The sequence below is a fragment of the Leptonotus elevatus genome, chromosome 15 (genome assembly GCF_054856555.1).
Source record: "Leptonotus elevatus isolate MCC_2025b chromosome 15, RoL_Lele_1.0, whole genome shotgun sequence".
NCBI lineage: Eukaryota > Metazoa > Chordata > Actinopteri > Syngnathiformes > Syngnathidae > Leptonotus > Leptonotus elevatus.
The window spans coordinates 1,876,306-1,893,114 of record NC_141253.1 but is presented as its reverse complement, the minus strand read 5'-3'; the positions used below and the strand labels follow the sequence as shown (position 1 = coordinate 1,893,114).

At 41.7% G+C, this 16,809-nt stretch overlaps 2 protein-coding genes across 4 annotated transcripts in view; one reads left to right on the top strand and one right to left on the bottom strand.

Moving 5' to 3' along the window:
• The window catches only part of myo1hb (myosin IHb), a 20,933-nt gene extending 11,292 nt beyond the window's left edge, over positions 1 to 9,641 (bottom strand). For 2 of the 3 annotated variants that reach the window (XM_086097383.1, XM_086097385.1), the window contains exons 1-7: positions 9,105 to 9,641; positions 3,505 to 3,666; positions 2,607 to 2,722; positions 2,323 to 2,521; positions 2,169 to 2,249; positions 806 to 985; positions 619 to 717 (exon numbers count right to left, since the gene is read on the bottom strand). In XM_086097383.1, the coding sequence (XP_085953509.1) occupies positions 619 to 717; positions 806 to 985; positions 2,169 to 2,249; positions 2,323 to 2,521; positions 2,607 to 2,722; positions 3,505 to 3,666; positions 9,105 to 9,116 (849 nt within the window). In that variant the 5' untranslated portion in view covers positions 9,117 to 9,641. Of the gene's footprint in view, positions 1 to 618; positions 718 to 805; positions 986 to 2,168; positions 2,250 to 2,322; positions 2,522 to 2,606; positions 2,723 to 3,504; positions 3,667 to 6,240; positions 6,302 to 9,104 lie in introns of those variants that run through there. The other variant, XM_086097384.1, reaches the window with a different exon arrangement.
• LOC147161491 (synaptic vesicle 2-related protein-like) lies at positions 8,977 to 16,809 on the top strand. Its single transcript, XM_086097387.1, has 15 exons — positions 8,977 to 9,164; positions 10,450 to 10,593; positions 10,693 to 10,811; positions 10,916 to 11,001; positions 11,145 to 11,243; positions 12,618 to 12,776; positions 12,871 to 12,995; positions 13,132 to 13,195; positions 13,483 to 13,654; positions 14,365 to 14,841; positions 14,921 to 15,025; positions 15,895 to 16,006; positions 16,126 to 16,207; positions 16,288 to 16,377; positions 16,645 to 16,809. The coding sequence occupies exons 1-15, from the start codon at positions 9,115 to 9,117 to the stop codon at positions 16,807 to 16,809; spliced, it is 2,049 nt and encodes a 682-aa protein (XP_085953513.1). The 5' UTR covers positions 8,977 to 9,114.

The window sequence follows — 16,809 nt, the reverse complement described above, 5'->3', positions numbered from 1 at the left end:
GTCTCTATCTCTAATGTGGCTACAACTTAACAGTGTATCAAACCGCGTGGAACCACACTGCCCCTAAGTGGCCAAAATCGGGTACTACACGAACAGCGCTCCCAATAAAGGCGCACGCAAACAAAGGGAAGACAGTTTAAAACAATTTAAATAAAAGCGATTTTGGGACATTTAAAATGGATTCTGAATCGTACTAAATGAGAATCGCGATTCTTAGGAGAAATTATTTTTTTTGCAAATCCCTAATAAATAAATAAATATATATATATATATAGATAATTAACGATAAAAAAATTACTCCAATTAATCACGATTAATCGCTTAATTAAAAAGGCTTTTTTTAGCAAAAAAATTTGCCTGCCAAATTTGTTATGTGTTCATTCTTTCGACATTAATGTTATGAGGACGTCTTCCAAATTTGTTGACCCGCTGCCCACGCGCCTCCTCCTCTTTTTATCCTAATCAATTAATTACTTGCATAATTTAAAATGGGGGGAAAAAACGACCCTAGTAGTTTGAGATGAAGAAATATTCTGAATTCTGAAACATTTATTGAATGCTTCACTTGAACGAAAAAGTCCAAGCCACCGCCTTCTTTCCTTTGCGTCGCCCTCGTACCTGCGTTTCACTCTCGCCGACGTCAACGACCGAGAGCGCCTGTCGCACCGTCTTCCAGCCGCTTTTGTCGTTGACGGAGCTCACTTTGGCACAGTCGCCCTGGAGGAGATGCGCGCGCGGGTTCAAATGCTACGCTACGGTCTCCGGGACTTTTTTCCCGCCATGTCGCCGGCCGCGCCCCCCCGACCTGAAGCAGGTAGTCGTACCGCCGGCAGTTCCTCTCCAGGCCCAGCCAGCGCAGGAGGTCGTCCTCGCCGCCCTCCACCAGCTGGTAGAAGATGTGGAAGTTGCGCTCGCCGCGGTTCTGGCGGACCACGCGCGACTTCTCCAGCAGGTAACTCAGGATGTGGCCGCCCACGGCGCCGCCCTGAAACACAAACGTGGCTCGCTGACAGATTTGGGGGGGAAACGATCTTTTTTTTTTTTTTTTTTTTTTTTTTTTTTTACAAAAGTGATGTTTTGCAACGCGAGTCTTCCATTTCTTGAGTGCAAGAAAGTGAGAACAGATGTTAAGGAAATACTTTCAAAAGTTTATTTTCATAAAATGAACAGTTTTCCAATCAGGGCTGATCATGTGATTTTTCAATTGATCTATATCGGGTGAAAAAGATCGATTTGCATCGTTTGTTCATTTTTAAAAGTCATACAAGGATATGCAGTGTATCGTATTTTATGGATGAAAATGTTTTTTTGTTTCACGAAGACAAAATGTTTAATTTATTTGCGTCACTATTTTGCTGCGCCACCGATCATGCTGCAAGATTTGCTGACTTGGTTTCAATCAATTCGGATCACAGCCACTTAAAAATGTATCATATCAGGATTTTTTTTTTTTCGAATAAAAAAAAAAGAGATGCCCTCACTTTTTTGTTTTTTATTATTACCAAAGTATCAGATTGGACTCAAATGTTGTGATTAGGACAAACTTAATTTAAATGAATTTAAAGCAGGAGGAAGGACACATTTGTTTCTTTTTTTTTCTCCCAATTATTAATTTATTATTATTATTTATATATATATATTAGGGGTGTGCTCCAAAAATGTATTCTCATAAGAAACGCAATTCTCATTTAATACGATTCAGAATCGATTTTAAATGTCCCAAAATCGATTTTATTTCAATTATTTTGATACTTTCTTGCCTGTTTGTCTGTGTGTGCCTTTATTTGGAGCGCTGTTCATGTTGTACCCATTTTGGCCACTTATGGGCAGCGTGGTTCCCGCTCGTTCTGATACACTGATAAGTTGTAGCCACATTAGAGAGTAGAAGGAAAAAAGTCACGATCTAGTTATTCCAATAAAAGCAAGTTTTTTTTGCAGCGTGGACACGTTCTTTTGAGTGATAAAAGTGCCGCGAGTAGCGCGCTAATTAGCATTAGCGAGTCAGACTGGAGTAGATCATTTCGATTCCTTGCACATCTGTAGATTGAAGCAAAAATTATTGGCAATCAAATCGTTTTGAATCAAAAATCGTTCTTAATCGAAAATAAATAAATATATATATATATATATATACGTAGGCTCACAAAATGGAGGTGCTTGGAGTCTACCTGGTGATCAAACTGGATGTCCATGTACTTCCCAAAGCGGCTGGAGTTGTCGTTCTTCAGCGTTTTGGCATTTCCGAAAGCCTGCATGACAACAAGCCGAGGACGTTTAGAAGGAACAAGAAAAAGAACCACGGTCCGAGCGGGGCGGGCTGACCTCGAGGACGGGGTTGGACACCAGCAGCCGGTCCCTGACGTGACTCAGGATTTTGCCGCTGGGACGGCTGACGGCGTAGAAATGAAGGATCTTCTTGGAGGCCTCCGTCTTGCCGGCGCCGCTCTCGCCCGAGATCAGGACGAAGTGGTCGTCGGACTCCGCCATCATGGCGCGGAACACGTTGTCGGCCAAGGCGAAGCTGAGCGGCACACGGGCGGGAGGATGAGCGCGCGCGAGCGAGCGCATCTCGGCACGTTGTGCGAGACGGGCGGCGTCCGTCTTACATGTGAGGCGGCAGCTCGAAGAAGTCGACGCCCGCGTAGGCGGCCATTTGCTTCTCGCCGTACACGTCCAACTCCTTATAAGGGTTGAGCGAGACCAGCAGCGTGCCGATGTAGGTCTGCGGAGACGGGGGGGGTCGCGGAGGTCGTCACCTCTCGCGTCGCGGAGGTCGTCACCTCTCGCGTCGCGGACATCATTCGGCGGCCGTCGCGCCGCACGAACTTTTCCCGAGACCCCCCCCCCCCCCCCCCCCCGGGACAGCCGCGACCCTTCCGGAGTTTGCGGGTTTCAGCAAAACCAGTTGCTTCGTTCAGCGGGGACGCGTGTCGGAGGAAAGGTCGCTGGACGGGGAGTCCAAATTCCAAGAATTTTCAGCCCCCAAAAATTGAATTTTTTCGCACGTGACGTTAACAAACCCAAAAGTTCAGCTCTCATTTGCAGGAACTTCTTTTCATGTGGATTTCACAATCGGAATGATAATTATTTACTATCAATTTATTCATTTCAATTCCCTTCACTGATATTAGTGTTGGGTCAACGAGGACGTTCACATGGCATGATTACCTACGCGGGTGTCTGATTGTTATGCCAACATGAATGTCAAATCGGCGCGTTTGGGCAGAAACGCCAATAAAGTGTGACATTTATTTACTCTCTCGGGTCCGGTTGTTTTAAATCCGCGAGAGCGGGGCCGACCGATACGCTTTTTCTTTTTTGGGCCGATACTGATTTTTGGCAGGAGCAAATACAGATTGTCGAGCCAAGTCCATCCCCAGACAGAGCCGCCATTTTACCTGCCGACGCGGAGACGGAAGAAAAGAAACTGCCGCAAAAAAGCGAACAAGTGAAAAAGGGCCGCTGTGAAGTTGAGCAGTTTTCGCCGGCGTCGAAGCGACTCACGTAAATGAGATTCTCGCGGAAGCGTTTCCTCAGGTTGTCCAGGACGGCGTTCTCGCTGGTGTAGGCGTCCAACAGGACAAAGTCCTGGATCCCCACCCGGTCCCGGGCTGTGAGGGACGACTCCATGTTCCTCAGGATGCGGTCGCAGCGCTCCTCCAGGCTCTGAGCCAATCAGGAAGCCGACAAGTCAAACTTGCGTAGCGGCCGTGAATCGGTAACCAGGGTGTGCCAAAAACTCGATTCTCATTTACTACGATTCAGAATCGATTTTAAATGACCCAGAATCGATTTTATTTAAATTATTTTATACTGTCTTCTCGGGGTGTGAATTGCTGAGTACCTTTCGATTGGTATCACGATTCGATTCGATGCCGATTAATCCCGATGCGAATCTATAAATTGATTATTGCGATTTTTTTTTTTTTTTTTTTACTCAAATTAAGAAAATACTAATCAGTAAACTTGTTCATGAACACTGTAAGATTTGTATGAAAATGTATTTATTTATGTGAAAATTCAGGCTTTTAACTGAGCCACTGCATTTAACGTTTCATGTTTGAACAAATAAAACAAATAAAATATTAAGGCTTAATGTTCCATTAATATAACTAATTTAATGTGTGAATTCTAACCCTAAGACGTTTTGTTGAATATTCCCATAAAAAAAATTGATGTTTAAAAATCGATTCGGCCGCAAAACGAATCGATTCGAGAATTGTGCGCTGTAATATTGCGATATATTGCCGAATCGATTTTTTTCTAACACCCTTACTGTCTTCCCTTTGTTTGTGTGTGCCTTTCTGGGGAGCGTTCATGTTGTACCCGATTTGGCCACTTAGGGGCAGTGTGGTTCCGCGCGGTCTGATACACTGTTAAGTTGTAGCCACATTAGAGAGTAGAAGGAAAAAGTCACCATCAAGTCATTCCAATAAAAGTTGTTTTTTTTTGCAGCGTGGAGACGTTCTTTTGAGTGATAAAAGTGCCGCGAGTCGCGCGCTAATTAGCATTAGCGAGTCAGACTGGAGTAGATCATTACGATTCCTTGCACATCTGTAGATTGAAGCAAAAATCATGGACAATCAAATCATTTTGAAGCAAAAATGGTTCTTAATGGAAAATTTGATTCTGAATCGAATCGCACCCCCAAAAATCGGAATCGAACCGTGAGACATTCAAAGATTCCCACCCTTACGAAACAAAGTCGTGCTATCTAGCATTGTTTTACTAGAAATGTTTCTTTGCCCAGAATATTGGCAGAAGGATGCTGAGTTTTAAATGCCCGGCAGGAGGTTTAGAGGAAGACCAAAGAGGACAAGAAGGCAGAGGACAGGGTTCGACGGAGGCAACGGATTCGACCCCTGACGGGAAACGACCGCTTCAAATTCTCACCAAGAGTCGTGAAACACGTGCCGCCGTATCTCTGCTCCTTTTCGGCCATCCTGTTCCTGTTTTTGTGATTCCGAGTTCGAACCGGCTGCCGGGACCCTCCCCGCGTCCTCCCGGCTCGTGATGAATCTCAATTCAGACAAAGCTATCTAATCTACTCCCTTCCCACGCTGCTCATGGTGGGCGTGGCCTACAGCACGCGCAAAAATGAAGCCTCCGCGAGGACGCGTGTCCAACTCGGGGTTCGAGGGCCAGACCCGGGTCCGGTTTTTTAATGTGGCTTGAATGTTTGCCATTCTCTTCCAATCGAAAGTAGCTAATTTGGCAAGGATAACAATTAGATGAAGGTGCAATTACATCATTTGAGAAGATGATTTTTTTGGGGGGGTTTCGCACACGACAGATTAGGTAAAATACAAGAAGTGTAACTTGCTCATCAACCTTTACTGTCAAAAGAGCCAATTTAGGCCAAGTCAATAACACAAAAAAAATAATCTGTCTGAGAGGAGCCACGAAACATTTGAACTTTGTGATGAAGAAAACGTAGTGGATTTTTTTTTTGTATGGACAATTTATGGCTATTTTGTCAACTTTTTTTCCTGATTTTTTTGTGGACATTTTAGGGTAATTTTGGGGGATTTGTTTTTTTTGTTTTTGGACATTTCATCGCTTTTTGAATGTTTTTTTTCTGCCCTTTAAAATAATAATAATAATCCATGTTCTGACTTTTTTTTGGGCAATCCCTTTGAGATTTTATGGTAATATTCTGCCTTCCTTTTGTTTTTGAACATTTTCTTCTCTGACTTCCCAATTCTTTGGCATTTTATGGTAATGTTCTGATTTTTTCTCTTCCTTTTTGGACATCTTATTTTTTTATATTTTTAGTACATTAAAAAAAAAAATTTTTTTATCTACCTTTCGCCCCTCTAACAACATAAACATTTTTGACTCAGACCATTTTTGAATATTTAATTATTAATTTTTTTAAATCTAAATCATGAATTCATTTAAAGAATATTTTATCTGAAAAATGTAAATATCTGTCAATTTTTTTATTTATTTTTTCTCATTTTGATAGAGATCCACAGGGAGCCTCAGGAGAGGGCCTAAAGAGCCTCGTGTGGCCCCAGAGCCGCAGGTTGTAGACCCCTGGTCTCGCCAAACACCGAGCCCGTAAACAAACAGTTCAGCTCAGCTTTTTTCGAGCAGATCATTTGTCATCCCCGAGTACCGACGCTCACCGATCGGTCGGCTGTCGGGCAAACTGCGCCGACTTTAGCTGGCATTCATTGAATACTAAAAAAAAAAGCAATGGTTCTAAAGTTTGACGAGGAAAAGAAAGTCACCTACTGCGCGCTGACGGCCTCGGGTGCGTCTCTGTCCCGACTAATTGGGATTCGGCTCAGCGAGAGCGACGACAGGAAACGACCACGGATGAAACTTTCTACATCCTTCAGTAGGAAACCAGCAATATGGAGGTCAAAGGTCAAAAACAAAACCATTCGTCAAAAACATCGTGACCGGTTACACGGTCCGATGATACGAAAATTGTCCTTCCGACTCCATTGATGGGAAAATCCTGACGTGCCAGAACAGCCACTACCGAATACTTTATTAGTAGGTTTTAATTATGGATGTCGGTTTTATTTATTTATTTTTTTAATCCTAATTAATTGCATTATTCAATACTTAACTCGCGATTTATCATAAGTTTTATATCTGTACAATAAAATGTACAATAACATTTTTTTTCTAAGTTTCATACTCTTGTTAACATAAGTGGGGGGAAAAAAATTATTTATTATTTATTATTTATAATTTTTATTCTCATTTAGAACGATTCAGAATCAATTTCAAATTTCCCCAATTCGATTTTATTTCAATTATTTGATACTGTCTTGCCTTTGTCTGTTTGTGCCTTTATTGGGAGCGCTGTTCATGTTGTACCCAATTTGGCCACTTAGGGGGCAGTGTGGTTCCACGCGGTCATAATACACGGTTAAGTTGTGGCCACATTAGAGAGTAGAAGGAAAAAAGTCACCATCAAGTTATTCCAACAAAAAAAAAAAACATTACGGGTCTATCTTTACTCTGCGAACCCGTGACAACTTTTTCCCACAATAAACAAGAGTAAACATCAAATTTTGATGTCAGGCAGCGGAGGAAGAGGAAAGTCTATCCGGCCCCGAGGCCGCTCCTTTTGTCTTAGCCGTCCGTCCGGTACGAAGGCGGGATCCTGTTACGGCGCCGCGGCGAAAGAGAAATTCAGGGGGGCTCCAGCTGCCCAAGGAAACCTGACACGGGGCCCGGTTAGCCCCGCGTCGCTACGATTTTCACCACAAACATACCGAGTTTAGGACGGCGGTGACTTCGGGGTTGCGGCAAATTTGTGTCCTGCTACTTCAACTTTCGTACGTGAGCTTAGAAGAAGTTTTGCATTGTTACCTCCTTGACTTCCAAAGCCATGTGAGTCATGGCGGAATCGGTCCCGCGGCCCGGTTCCACTCAAACGGTTTTCCACTGCAATGCGGATAAAAAAAAACAACCTCAGTGGCACTTGGAGGAGCCCTGAGGTGCGCCCATGATGGAACGCCAGCAGCTTGTATGTCGTCTCTCCGGCGGTTGCTTAACGAGGCAGTAATGACCTCCGCGGGCGCCCCGGGCCCGGCCCGCCCCGGGCCCGCCCCGGCCCGGCCGCTTAAACATTCATGGAGCTCAGGCAGCAAACGCTCGTTCTGCGCTTTTGTGTGCGTGCGCGCGTGCGTTATTCTGTAATACAAGGATGGAGAAACTCGATCCTTCCGGGGTCTCGGCCACAAAATGAAAGCACAGGTATTTGATTACTGATCTTTGATTAGATAGATGGATTTCAAACTAATTACAAAGTGCACTTGAGATCCATGAAGGAAATGGCGTGATACTGGATGGTGAAATATCACAGTTCGATTCGCAATCGATTTTCGATTCACAATCGATTTTCGATTCACAATCGATTTTCGATTCGAAATGATTTTCGATTCAAAACGATCTGGCTGATGATGATTTCTGCTTCAATGATCCGCTCCAGTTTGCTTTGAAAGACAAATTGAGTCATTGAAGTGTCTTTTTATTTTTACATTTGTTAAGTTTTGAATTGTAAAAAAAAAAGTTTCAGGTTTATTGCTGAAACTTGTGTTGGTAAAAAAATAAAATAAAAAGTCACAAACTCGCACTAAGAAAAATCTTCATGGTAATGAAGGTGATGGGAAAACAAAGAGCAAACGTAGCCGAGGGTTTCTCGCCATCTCGAATGACGTTTTCAAAAAGAGCCATTTTTGGACCTTCTTCGGTTTACTTGACATACTTTAACTCATTCACTGCCATTGACGGCTATAGACGTCCAAAAATCATTTGAACTATTTCTATTAGTTTAATTTTTTTTCCACTTTTGTTAACAAGAGTATGAAAACCTAGGAAAAAAATATTGTACATTTAAAACAGATATACAATTTGTGATTAATCGTGAGTTAACTATTGAAATCATGCAATTAATTACAATTTTAAAGAAATTATTAAAAATTAATCATAATTAATTGCATGACTTCACTAGTTAACTTACGATTAATCACAAATTGTATATCTGTTCTAAATGTACAATAAAAAAATCTAGGTTTTTATACTCTTGTCAACAAAAGTGTGGGGGGGGGAATGTTAAACTAATACAAATAGTTCAAATGAATTTTTGACGTCTACAGCCGTCAATGGCAGTGAATGAGTTAATGGCAGCAGCCGCATCTTCTTGGGGTTCACTTTTAGCAACAACAAAAAGAAGACGAACTTTGGCCTCTCCTCAATATTTAAAACGGAGTTTCCTGTATAGGCATCAATAAAGGCTTCTAAGGTTTCCACCCAATGATGGGGCTGAACATATCAGTGACACAAGAGAACTTGTTAGAGGACTGCCACTAACATTTGTGCCATCAATTATGCGCATAAATTAACTGGGCCTGTTCCAAAGGTAAACATGCCCAATCCCATTGCGGTCTCATTTGCTGTCATTACAATTATGGACATTTTGGCATTTAAATGAGATACAATGACGTGGCAAAAAGACATGAAATAAATATGAAAATAGAAGATAAAAGGCAACTTAGTTTGTATGATCTCGAAAAATAACAACTGTCAATCAGCCGTAGCGAAAAATGTCCAATTTTGTCCAATTTGATTGCTCTTACCTTTGTGTCCATGCTGGAGCGAACGAGAGATGCTCTGCTTTGGCTTCTTCTGCTCGTCCGGTGAGTCCAAATAAGATGAAAGCGGCTGCCTGTATATATGCTGTGTTATCCCCCCGCGGTATTTATGAGTGTCCCAACAGTTTCTTCATTTCAAACATTACGCCCGTAATAAAGCCGTAAATACTCGGGAGGGCCCAGATTTGCAACTCGGCAAGGTCGGCCTTATCGCTGATGACGCGCTTTTCGGCAGACAGTATTGCATTGCGTGACCGCGGCTATCATAACGTTTGTAATTTACCAAGTGGACAAAAATAAAACATGTGTACCACAAATAGGGACGAAGCTGAAATGCATCTCTCGGGGTGAAATTAGTTTGACCTTCTCTAAACTTTTGAATGCACATGTAATAAAAAAAATATATACCACTAAAATATATTCCAGTACTGTTCTCTGAGGAACTGAGCGTCACAATTAACGAGTTTTCCCCCTTTTTATTTGCAATGAAATCCTCAAGAATGCAATGAACCCCTTGAGCTTGTTTTGACACTCTTCTTCTGCTGTTCAATTTTCTTCTTCTACGCCGATAAAGCGGCAGCAAAGCAAAACACGCTCAAGGGAAACAAACTAATGCGACCTTAGTTTGTTTCCCGGCTTGTGCAAAAATAAACACATAATGACAGATCAGATAAAGACTGGATTTCTGTTTTTCAATGTCCAATTTTAAACGAGAAACAGAAACGGTTTCGAGTGTCGAGTGCGCGAACATCTCGAAACTGCGTGATGTCTGTCTCCAAAATAAATGCGCGGCGATCCACAAACGCACTTTCGACAACTCGCAAGCAAAAAGTCATGGAAAACGCACACAAAATGAAAAAAAAAGACGTGAAAATCGCGGATACATTTGTGGATCCGAAAAACACACGTGCAAATCACAAATGTATTTGTGTGAATATTTTTTTTAGACAACTCTCTCCCCATACCGAGACACCTGTCAATCAGCTCATTGCCGCGAAAGCTCAACTCGTGTTTATTTCCACGCGCGTCAAGAATCCTCCGGCTCTCCAAATATGACTGTTACGACACAATAATGAATGCCGCCCGACTGAACAAACAAAATGTTTGATTAAATTAAATGTGTATGTGTTTAATATAAATGTCCGCTTTGAGGCATACTCAAACTCGATGACGGCGTTTCGTCACCGGCGTATAAATGTGATAATTTGATTTATATGACGCGGTTGTCATTTTAATGAAGGTATTTTTTTATATATATATATATATATATATTTTTTTTTTTAATCTGCGTTTTGCTACCGCGTACGTATGACCCCGCCTTCTTTTTCAGGTACGCTCGCTGTTGCCAAGTGGGTCGCAAACTCGACCAGCAGGTTCCTGCGCAAATGTTTCTGGTTTGTCGTCCGACATCGCGGACAAGTGGAACTCCTCCACATCCAGTCACTTGCATGCGCTGGAGACATTCGGATTACAGGTGGGGAACAATTGACCTGCTACCAATCGAGCTAGCTGTGCGCGTACGGCGTGTGCGCATGCGTGTCAACACGTGGGCTTTTGTGTCTTGTGTTATTAGCATGGATGAAAATGGCGAATCCTCAGGTCCCATCAAGGATGACAGCAGTGTGACCATTGGAGGTGTCCATCACGCACACAGAAAGTCTCCATGCTCATCGGCGGTTATTACCAAACTGGGTTTGTGTGGCAAATGTTCCATCTGCCATTTTTTTTTTTTCTGCATCCATAGTTAAAAATCTTGTATTTGAATCAGTTGTGTCTCGGCTTTGTCCTTTTTGCAGAAACCTTCACGCTCGACGAGGCGCTGGATGCTCTCGGCTTTGGCAGGTTTCAGTGGAAATTGTTATTTATCATCGGGTTTGCCTGGGTAAGAAGAAGGCGCTTTAGCCATCTTTTTTTTTTTTTTTGTAATTCCCATTTGGGTTGCGGCCGGCGTGAGCCGGAATCCTTGAGTGGGAGAAACGGGAACGCCGATCGACAACAAAAGGAGCATTTTGTGTGGAATTTCAGGTGGCGGACGCCATGGGGATGATGATCCTCAGCATCCTCGGCCCACAGCTGCACTGCGAGTGGCGCTTGGGGGGCTACCAAGTGGCTCTCATAACATCGGTAAAAGGCGCCTTTTTAAAATTTTATTTTTTTGTCCTCTCAATGGAAGAAGTCGTTCCAAACGTATGATTTGTGACGCACAAAGACCGAAAAGTGCCACACGAGAAGGGAAAAAAGTTCAGCGTCGCATTGGAACGCGACGATTCTTAAGACCTTTTGCGAGTTACCTGAAGCCAAAAGTCAATCTTACCTCGTAGAAGAAACATGATCATTTTAAGTTATCATCTTGTAAATGATGTGATCATTTTTTTTTCACATTTGAAGGCGATCAATAAATAGTGCAGCGATTGCAACTTAAAACAGGATCGTTATCGCGTTAAAACGGGAACATTTTAAAACTTTTAACGCATTAAACTTAATTCATTGTCACATTTTTTTTTTTTTATTATTATTATTTATTTATTTTTTATTATTATTTTTTTAAGAGCTCAGTATTGTTCATTCGGAAATGTCATCATCATTGCTCTTTTATTATTATTATTTTTTTAATGTATATATATATTTTATTTTATTTTTTGTGTGTGGGTGAGTATGTGTATGTGCGTGCGTGCGTCATTGTCACATTTTAAGTGATAAATACTATTTGAAAATGGTCACAACTCATTAAAACATGAACCTTTTCATGCTAAAACGTGAAACTTGTGCTAAAATGTCAAATTTAACGTTCCAAAAGGTGAGAATGATGGCTAAATTATGCTAAAACAAAAATGATTAGGCTAAATTGTGAAACTTAGCACACTGAAATGTAAAACAAATTACAAGTAAAATTAGGGCTGTGCAGTTATTGGTAGTCAATTATTGCACTCCACAAATACGAAATCTGCATAATCGTTAAAAAAAAGATGACACATTTTTGAGTTTTTTAAATTTATACATTTGCAACTTTTTAAAATTAAAAAAATGTAATACATTTAGTTTCATCTAATAGGAGCTTGCACAATTATAGTGTTTCAAAAAATATTTGTTTGTTTTTTTACGTTGAAACATTTTCTTGTTTTGTGCCCAAAAATAAATGATCGTCCGACTGCAAAGCGCACATGCTGCACTCCAATTTCATATTTTGGCCAATATAAATAAATGAATATATATTATAAATGTATATTGTTATGAATTCAGTTTGATCCAAAAGGAACCTTTATAATTATATATATGTTATTATATATTATTATATGTGTTTCAAATTTTTTTTTTTTATTAAAAATGTTATTGTTCTGTACCAAAAAAATAATTATTGTTTAAAAAATGGTGATGTTTATTTTTGCCATAATCGAGCAGCCCTAAGAAAAATGAGAACATTTAAGATGTGAAACTTCTCACGTGAAAATCAGAAATTTGTCACATCTTAACGTAACTTTTGGTTTTCCGGCGTGGCAGCCAGACGCTTCCTTCCTTAGCCACGGGAATTGTCCCGCGCACCCGAATTTGCATCCTGACTTCTCTCCTCTTCCCCCCCCCCCCGAGGTGGTCTTTTTCGGGATGTGCTTGAGCTCGTCGTTATGGGGCAACTTGTCGGACGAGTACGGCAGGAAAAAGGTCAGCTCATCTCACCGTGATTGCGTTGTACGACTTACCGGCGCGTCCTTTTTTTTTTCATAATTTTTTTTTGTCTCTGTGAACGCGCACGCAGGTGCTGACCATTTGTACGTGTTGGACTTTTTACTGCAGCGTGTTGAGCGCCCTGGCGCCAACTTTTAATTGGTTGTTGCTGCTGCGAGGCATGGTGGGCGTTGGCGTCGGAGGAGCCCATCAATCGTAAGATCTGTTATTATTGGGAGGAGGGAGGTCGCAATATATAGGTCAGGGTGAAATTTATATTTTTTTTTTGGGGGGGGGGTTTCACAAGATGTCAATTCTGTGTATATGTCTGTGACTATTTGCTGACTTTCAGGCTGACTCTGTTGTCTGAGTTTGTTCCACGCAAGTCGAGGGGCTTCTCCGTGGTCTCGATGGCGGTTGGTTCACGCGCATCGCTTTCACTCGACAATGAAACCGATGAGGTCACATTTTTGCTCCGTTTTGCTAATTGGGTCCAATGAAAATAAGACATCAGATATTTCTTCTTTTTTTATTTATTTATATGTACGAGTAATGTTTTGAGTATCACTAATTAATTGTAGTTAAAAAAAAATTCCACCTATCAAATTTCTACACTTTGGGTAAATCACAACAAAATAGACACACAAAAATGCACATTCACACCTATGGGCAATTTTCCGTTTTTTGTGTGCTTACATTTTAGGCATTCTGGACTTTGGGCGTTGTGTTCGAGGTCCTCCTGGCCGCGTTGGTCATGCCCAACCTCGGCTGGCGATGGCTGGCGGGCCTGTCCGCTTTGCCCTTGGCCATCTTTCTGTGCTTCTGCTTGGTAAGGATGGCGGCGGCGGCGGCGGCACAGGACACGCTCGAGTCAGGTTTATTTTTTAATTAATTAATTTTAAAATGAGTGCATTTAACTCATTCACTGCCATTGACGGCTATAGACGTCAAAAATTAATTTGAACTATTTCTATTAGTTTTCCACTTTTGTTATTAAGAGTATGAAAACCTAAAATTTACAACAGATATAAAATTAATCGTGAGTTAATTATTGAAGTCATGTGATTAATTACAATGAAAAAATGTATTCGCCTGACGTGATAAAAAAAAAAGAAGCAAATTTTTTTTTTAAATTAGGGGCGTCAGGCGGTTAAAATTTTAATTGTAATTAATCGCATAACTTTACTAGTTAACTCACGATTAATCACACATTTTATATCGGTTCTAAATGTACAATAAAAACATTCTAGGTTTTCACACTCACTCTTGTTAACAAAAGTGGGAAAAAAAATTTTAACTAATAGAAATAGTTGAAATGAATTTTTGACGTCTATAGCCGTCAATGGCAGTGAATGAGTTAATTTAACGCCACCAATTTTTGTAACGCGCGATTAATGACCGCCCCTTACTTGTAAAATATTCAGCAGTAATAAATGGAATAACAATGTATAGAGTTGTGGAAAAATACCCCAACATTTTTCCGCTCAAGTCCATTTTAAATGAACTGAAATGAAAATTCAATCCGCTAAAATAATTTACTATAAAAATAAAAAAACAGTGACCTTATTTGTGTTTTCGTACGCAGTGGCTGCCCGAGAGTCCTCGCTTCGACCTGCTGAGTGGAAACGCGGCCGCAGTCATGGCGACGTTAGCGACCATCGCCAAAGACAACCGCAAGGCCTTACCCGGAGGAAGGCTCGTCTGCAACGCACAGGTGTCGCCACACGGGGCGCCTTTCCGAGGGCCAAGATGTCATTTCGCGCTTGTTACCGACACCTTTTGTTCTCATTTCGATGCAGAAAAACAACCGTGGGCGTCTCGGGGCTCTTTTTACACGACGCTATTACAAAACCACGCTCCTCCTCTGCTTCATATGGTTGGCTTGACAAACATTTGCCGCTTCGTGACACGCGTTCCGGGCATGTCAGGACTCGTGTGTCGAGTGTAAGATCAAGATTTGTTGTTGTTTTTTGTGTTGCCTTGAGGTTTTCCTTCGGCTTTACGTATTTTGGAATCATTCTGCTGACAACGGAGATGTTCCAATCTGGCGATTTGTGTGGCGGTAAGCGGCGTCGTTTGCCTTTTTGCTCACCTTTTCTCCGTCGCACGTAAAAACAACAAAACCTCAATATGATTGACAGCCGCCCTGGGAGGCAAAATCGAGCCGCGCTGTAGCCTGGAATGTAAATTGCTGACATCAGAGGACTACAGAGACTTGTTATGGACCACCTTGGCGGAATTTCCAGGTGAAATCAACGGATGCAAAAAAAAAAAGAAAGAAAAAAAACAACCTTTCCAGTTTAACCTTGGTTTTCAGTTCTTTTTTAAAATGATCTAAATGTTACCCTTTTTTGTATTCCACAAAGCAATAAATCTCCAAATTGTGTAACACATCCTGTCAAAAGTCAGACCTTCAAAATAAAAGCATAATCTTGGACCACATTGTGACTTATTTAGTAGCCACACTCAATAAACAAGCACAAAGTAGTTTGGGTTTGGTGAAACTGACGCTGGCATGCTTTTATTTTGAAGGCCTAATTTTTGATTGGATGTTTTCGTAAAACGCGGTTCACTTTTCGCTGTCTCGTGGATTTTATTTGTGTGCAATTTTGCATGCATTTTTTTTAAAAACTATTTTATAAAATGTATTTAGGTTTGAACATTGAGAATGTTAAACTCACTCACTGCCATAAATTATTTTATTATTTTTTTATTAGGGGCGACAGGCGATTAACATTTTGAATTGTAATTAATCGCATGACTTCACGAGTTAACTCACGATTAATCACAAATTTTATATCTGTTCTAAATGTACAATAAAAAAAAAATCGAGGTTTTCATACTCTTGTTAACAAAAGTGGAAACAAAAATGTTTTAACTAATTAGCTTCCATCATATAAATAAAGAACGTCGAAGCAAATCTGCTTTTGCTTTGAAACTCCACACGAATGACAGCGTGACAGATGCCACACGTGTCATACGAAAGGCAATTATTTGTCGTTTGGCGGCGTAAACATCTGATGCGGCTGATTAGATTTTGAATTGAGATGAAGTCTTCTTGTTGCGGATGATGATGTTTTTGTTTTTGTTTTTGTTCTTGCTTTTGTTCCGCTAGGCCTGCTTGTGCTCTTTGGCACGGTGGACTGTCTGGGCAGGAAGAAAAGCATGGCCATGACCCTCTTCATCTTCACTTTCAGCATTCTGCCGCTCTACGCGTGTATTGGCAGGTAAACACGAATGCATCCATTTTAAAAAAATGTACATTAAATAATCGAATTATTGATCACTAACATGTTATTGAGGCACCTGGCAAGTGTTTGAACCCGTGTGCGTTTTCCTCGTCCAGGGCGACGCTCACCGTTTTAGTCTTCATCGCCAGAGGCTTCGTCTCGAGCGGATACCAAGTTGTTTTTGTGTACACGCCGGAGGTACGCAACAACCGCCGAGCGTCCCCAGTCGAGGTCAATGTTCGAAGAGGTCGGCTCAAAATGTCCGCTCCGCTTCTCAGGTCTTCCCAACCGAGATTCGAGCGTTGGCCTGCGGCACCTGCGCCGGCGTGGCCAAGTTGGGTGCCCTCATCACACCTTTTGTGGCACAGGTAGGCCTTTGTCAAGGGGAAATTCCAACAGGGGTGTCAAAATCAGTGCCTTCATTTAAAGGTCCAAAAAGTCGATTTCTCACGTTGCAGTCCCTTTAAGGCGATGAAAACTTGGAGAGAAAAAATATTGTACATCAACAAATATAACATTTGCAATTAATCGTAAGTTAATTACGATTAATTACGATTCCAAATTTTAATCGGCCCTAAAATAGATATATACTGTGCGGCGGAACGGCGCCGTGTTGTCGCCACTCACATTTGCAGTGTTTGGACCCGAAGGTGCTGCTCCGACATTCCGTGTCCTTGACGCTGGCGGCGTATTGCCTCGTCTCTTTCCTGGCCGGCGTCGCGTGCCTGCTGCTGCCCATCGAGACGTCGGGAAGGGCCCTCCAGGAGACCCGGCGGACCCCCGCGCTCGGCTCCGCTTAA

Bases quoted from the DNA above. Each gene is read 5' to 3' on its own strand.
- LOC147161491 (XM_086097387.1), top strand. From the start codon at position 9,115: ATGCTGGAGCGAACGAGAGATGCTCTGCTTTGGCTTCTTCTGCTCGTC. The intron at 10,594-10,692 runs GTGGGGAACAAT...TTGTGTTATTAG, and splicing joins TGGAGACATTCGGATTACAG to CATGGATGAAAATGGCGAAT. The intron at 13,196-13,482 runs GTTGGTTCACGC...CTTACATTTTAG, and splicing joins TCTCCGTGGTCTCGATGGCG to GCATTCTGGACTTTGGGCGT.